The sequence below is a fragment of the Microtus ochrogaster genome, chromosome 6 (genome assembly GCF_000317375.1).
Source record: "Microtus ochrogaster isolate Prairie Vole_2 chromosome 6, MicOch1.0, whole genome shotgun sequence".
NCBI classification, from domain to species: Eukaryota; Metazoa; Chordata; class Mammalia; order Rodentia; family Cricetidae; genus Microtus; species Microtus ochrogaster.
Window position 1 is genome coordinate 21,401,867 of NC_022013.1, and position 5,095 is coordinate 21,406,961.

At 43.3% G+C, this 5,095-nt stretch overlaps 1 protein-coding gene across 1 annotated transcript in view; it reads right to left on the reverse strand.

The window, feature by feature from the left end:
• Il20 (interleukin 20) overlaps positions 1-2,302 on the reverse strand; it is a 3,078-nt gene extending 776 nt beyond the window's left edge. The window contains exons 1-4 of the mRNA XM_005348480.1: positions 2,144-2,302; positions 1,813-1,878; positions 1,550-1,702; positions 439-513 (exon numbers count right to left, since the gene is read on the reverse strand). Of these exons, the coding sequence (XP_005348537.1) occupies positions 439-513; positions 1,550-1,702; positions 1,813-1,878; positions 2,144-2,302 (453 nt within the window). The remainder of the gene's footprint in view (positions 1-438; positions 514-1,549; positions 1,703-1,812; positions 1,879-2,143) is intronic.
• Positions 2,303-5,095: the final 2,793 nt, after the last annotated feature.

The window sequence follows — 5,095 nt, forward strand, 5'->3', positions numbered from 1 at the left end:
GAAGAAGAAGAAGAAGAAGAAGAAGAAGAAGAAGAAGAAGAAGAAGAAGAAGAAGAAGAAGAAGAAGAAGAAGAAGAAGAAGCCAGTGAGGAGTTGACTTAGGATTTCTAGGCAGATGTGCAAAAGTATCAATGTGAGAAACAGGACAGATGGGTATATATGATATTGTAAGTGAGTGATTTTGAAGGTATGCATGTGTGTGCATATTGAAAAATATTGCTTCTCATTTATGTCCCTCAGAAGATCCAGGTTCTCTGATAGACATTTTTTTCTTCACTGGTAGGGCATCATGTAGAGAGAGCATCCTTCTAGAAATGGTCCCTGAGACGACAATGAACTATTAACCTGCTTTTTATCAACGTGAATATACCTCCCACGTATCTATAGTCTCAGTTTCAAAAACACACCGACCACAATCCCTACAAAAGTGAGGCATACCTCTGTGAAGTGACTCAGAATCTGGTTGTATTTCTTCATTGCTTCTTCCCCACAATGGCATGCCATACGGGAATGCTGAAAAAGACCCAAAGAATGGTAAGGTTTGTTTTTTACCTTTTACTGTGTATGGCACTTTCATACATGTAGATATGTGTGCCACATTCATGCCATGCCAGTGGAGGCCAGAAGAGGGTGTCAGGTTCCTAAGACTGGAGTTAACAGAGAGTTATACGCCACCATGTGATTGGTGGGAATCCAGCGTGGGTCCTCTGTCAGTACTCTTAACTACTGAGTCATCTCTCTGTTTCTAATTTTATTTTAAAACTTGGCTTTTCTGCCCTTGCTTGACATAAGCAGAGAATTTGGTTTGTTACCTATAATCCTGTAAACAGTCATTTCTACATTTCTGTAGGAAAGTCTCTTTGTGGGTCATCATTTGAAGGAGCTTCTCCTTCCTGTGCCCCACTGGCTTCCTACCAAAGCTCCTGTCTAGGAGGCTCCAGAGCAAACCCAGTCCCTTATGGAAAGGATGCAATTCTAAGGTCTAACACAACCCAAGAGCTCGTCCAATAACCTATTGACTGACCACCTGAGCACAAAATGCCCTAGTAAGATTGTAGAATGCATTACCATAGGGGGGAAATATCTCATTTCATGGATACTAGGTAATAATTATAGACATCAGACAGCCAGCATTTTATATTTCTTCAGACTTTTTAAAGTGTTTTTTTTTGTTTTTTTGTTTTTTGTTTTGTTTGTTTTTAGAGACAAGGTTTCTCTGTGGCTTTGGAGCCTGTCCTGGAACTAGCTCTGTAGACCAGGCTGGTCTCGAACTTACAAAGATCTGCCTGTCTCTGCCTCCCGAGTGCTGGGATTAAAGGCGTGTGCCATCATCGCCCGGCTTAAAGTGCTTTTTGAATAGAACATGTATTCGATAAAATGGAATACTTCTAAAGAGTTACATAGTTCAACACTTTTTTGTTTGGTTGGTTCAGTTTGGTGTTCTGTTTTATTTGTGATGCTGGATTCAACTTCTCTACCCAGTCAACGGAATAGGAAAACAAAGCTCGGTTGCTACCTGGTTTAAACTATGTACCCAAGGTCTACTCACGCAGATCGAGAGGTCCTTCTTGATGATCAGAAAAGAATTGGCTAGGCTGCTGGTCTTTCGGAGGATGTGATGGTCAGGGTTCTGATAGAATTTGAATACTCGATCCAGATAGAATCTCACTAAGTGGCGGAGGAGACAGCATCTCTCCGAATGCTGCAAAGAGCATCCGAGAAGTGAATGAATGAGCAGGAAGACAAGACCAGGCCTGATGGAGGAGCTCTGGCTTTATCTCCTCCCCAGAGTTCCCCAGATCAAGTCCATACCTCTGTGTCTTGCAGAGACTCAGTTGTTCTTAAGATTCTGATGTCTATGTTTTCATCTTCAGCTTGCTAAATAGGAGAAAGGACAAGAAAAGACAGGTCATTGGCTGCTGCCAGGGTTTTAGCTATCACAACCTTTGGCCTATCCTCCACTAGGGACACATGAGAGGCATTTTTAAACTATTAAGTACAGGCATCTCTTGGAAATACATTGTCCAGGACTGGAGTCTCTCCTGTTTCCATTAACACACTATCAGAGATACCCCGAGAAGACAGACAGACAAAGGAGGAAGAGGACAGATAGACAGGAAATATGGATCCCTCCTTTACGTACCACACTATCCTGAATCTCAGAAAAATCCTTTTGTATTGCCTGGAGGTTTGCAGTGATCGCACAGCTTCCCAAATGGAGAGTCTTGAGCCCAGTCACAGGAGTCCAAAAGAGAAAACCCACAGCAGAGAACAGAATGAAGGCAAAACTGAAACCTCTCATCTTCTACCTAGATCCTGGAAAGCAGAGGTGGAAATTCAAAGAGATCAGAACTATTGGCTGCTCCAGTCAATCCAGCAAGAATCGGTCGGCACCAGGTGTCCCCTGGGTGGGAACTAGACAGCCTTCCCTGGCTGCAAGCAATGCTATGTGCTCACACAGCGTCCCAAGAAAAGCTGCTTCAGACAGAAGCAGTCCCGGACCTTCTGGGCCTAGGTGCCCGGTAGTACCACGGGTCATGGCTCCTTTATTGTGTCACCTTCCCGTTCCACAGTCACTGCCAGCAGGGAAGGCCTGGAGCGCAGACACTTGCAGTGAATCGACAGACGATGACATTTCAGAAATGTCAAAACTTGTTTGAGGGAATTGACGCAGACATCCGCCCCTTCCAGAAAGCCATTGCAACTCCTTTTGTGGTCCCCTTAGACCTACAGGGGAAAACAGTTTCACAGAAGCTGTGACCATGCCACCAAAAATACCTAGGGGAAAATTATCTAGACTTTATAGACACCCACGGGGCAGAGAGCCTGGCTCTATCATGATCAGAGTGCTTAAGTGAGCATAATATACTCACTGAAGCCCTGAAGCCAAAAAACAAAGTCAATTATTTCGCAACAGCCCTACAGCCCATGAAAGGCAACTGTTAGGGCTCCGCCTCAAGGTCTATAGGCTCTTGGGGCTCCACAGCGCCCTCTGCAGGGAAGCCATGGTCGGACATGCTTGAGATAGATCCAATAACAATGTGCTTATCTCACATTGTTATCTCAGGACTTAGGCAAAAAGCAGAAACACATTTGAAATAGTTCATGTATTCTTGGGGTGAGGTTATTCAGCTAAGAAGGCAATGCTTACTGAGTTAAAACTCAGTAATACATAAATTCAAAAATGGGCTATTCTAATGTTATCTTAAAAGATAACATTAGCATAGCCTAAGATAAGGAAAGTAAGTCTGGCCTCTGCCACAAAATGACGCAACCCTCTTGACATTTCTCCTGATATATTGTTCTCTGTCAACTCATGGCCAGTGCCTGCTGCTCCTTACCTGTTGGCCCTGACAGTGAACCTAGGATTAGGACAGACTATTTTAATGCTACATCAAGCAAGAAATTTTCTGCAGTAAACAATATCAAAATCTTAAATAGTAACAGAATTTGGCAATGTCTTATCGAGCCCTTGAAACAGAAGGAGACTCATGCACCCTTATATATGTATTTTCATAATTAAAAGTTTTCTCAAAAGTATACCATGAGAATATTATTTATAGATGTTCTTCTCTCAAAATAAGTCAGGTAAAATTATAATAAAATCTGGACAGTCTAAGTAAAACATTTGAATTTTAAGTGTTGATGAGGGACTGGGGATGGCTCAGTCTGTAAAGTGCTTGTCACACAGGCATGAAGACTGGTGTTCACTGTCGACCCCCAACCTGTGTGAAGAGCTGGGGCACACCTGCAGTCCCAGGGCTGGAAGGGCACAGACAAGGAGATGCTGGGATAGTTAGCCCTCTAGCCTAGCTAAATCACTGAGCTCCATGTCTCAGTGAGAGACCCTGTCTCAAAAACAAGATGGATGACTATTGAGGAAGGACCCTCAACGTTGGTCTCACACAGACACATGTACATATACATGAACACACAACTCCTACCCACACGCACATACACACTCCAAGTGCACATACACACAAACACACAACTCCTACCCCCTCACACACATACACACAGAGACTGCTCATTCATTTCCCAACTGCTCAGACCCGAATAATCACACAGAAACTGTATTAATTACAACACTGCTTAACCAATGATTCAGGCATATTCTAGTTAGCTCTTACATCTTGAATTAACCCACTAATTAATCTATTAATCTGTGTATCGACATGAGGCTGTGGCTTAGCAGTAAGGGTCCCACAACATCTGTCTCCTTCTACAGCTACATGGTGTCTCTCTGACTCTGCCTACTCTCTCTATCTCTGTTCTGATTTTCCACTGGCCTTTCTCTGCTAAGCCATTTGCTGAAACAGCTTCTATTAACCGATGGCAATAAAACGTATTCACAGCATACTGAGGGGAATTCCACATCACACACATAAATATATACGCACTCCGCATGCAAATCCACATGAACATACAGCCCCTCCTCCAACACACAATCACTGAGTAGTGTAATAAGCTTACTTAATGTCCCAATATGTTTGGCTGCTTTTAGGGGATTTGGAGGGTAGGCAAAACCATAGTATTTCTGCCCTAGAAGCTCCCACCTCTGTCAGTTATCTCAGTTTGCCAAGACTGGGGGCATAGACTGAACTCGACATTTTTTTCAATGGGAATTCACAAGGAAACCAGAATGAGTTGGGCACACTATATCTGTATGTCAACTCATCTCTCTGGGTTTCATTTTCTTATCCCAACATGGTGGTTATTAAACTTACTCCAAAACTTATCTTCTATTTAAGTAAAACACAGAATCTATACCTAGCACACAGGGAGAGAATGACTCACTTTAAGTTGAGATTGGCATTGTTGCCTGGAACATAGTGATACAGAGTAAGTCCTTCGTGAAAAAGAATCCCTGAAAGGAGCTGTGTCTGGAGGGACTGACTGATAGGATTTCAGTACTGTGGTGAGACCAGAACATTGCAGGCCTCTAGGCTAGTCACTGATCCTGGGCTAGTTCTCACCCTCCGGAGGAGTGCTTCCCTGCCCACCTCTGTGTCTGAACTAACATTTTGAGACTGCTATATGGAAACCTTTTGGAATGTATTAACTTACACCACTAACTTACACCAGCCCCAAAGCT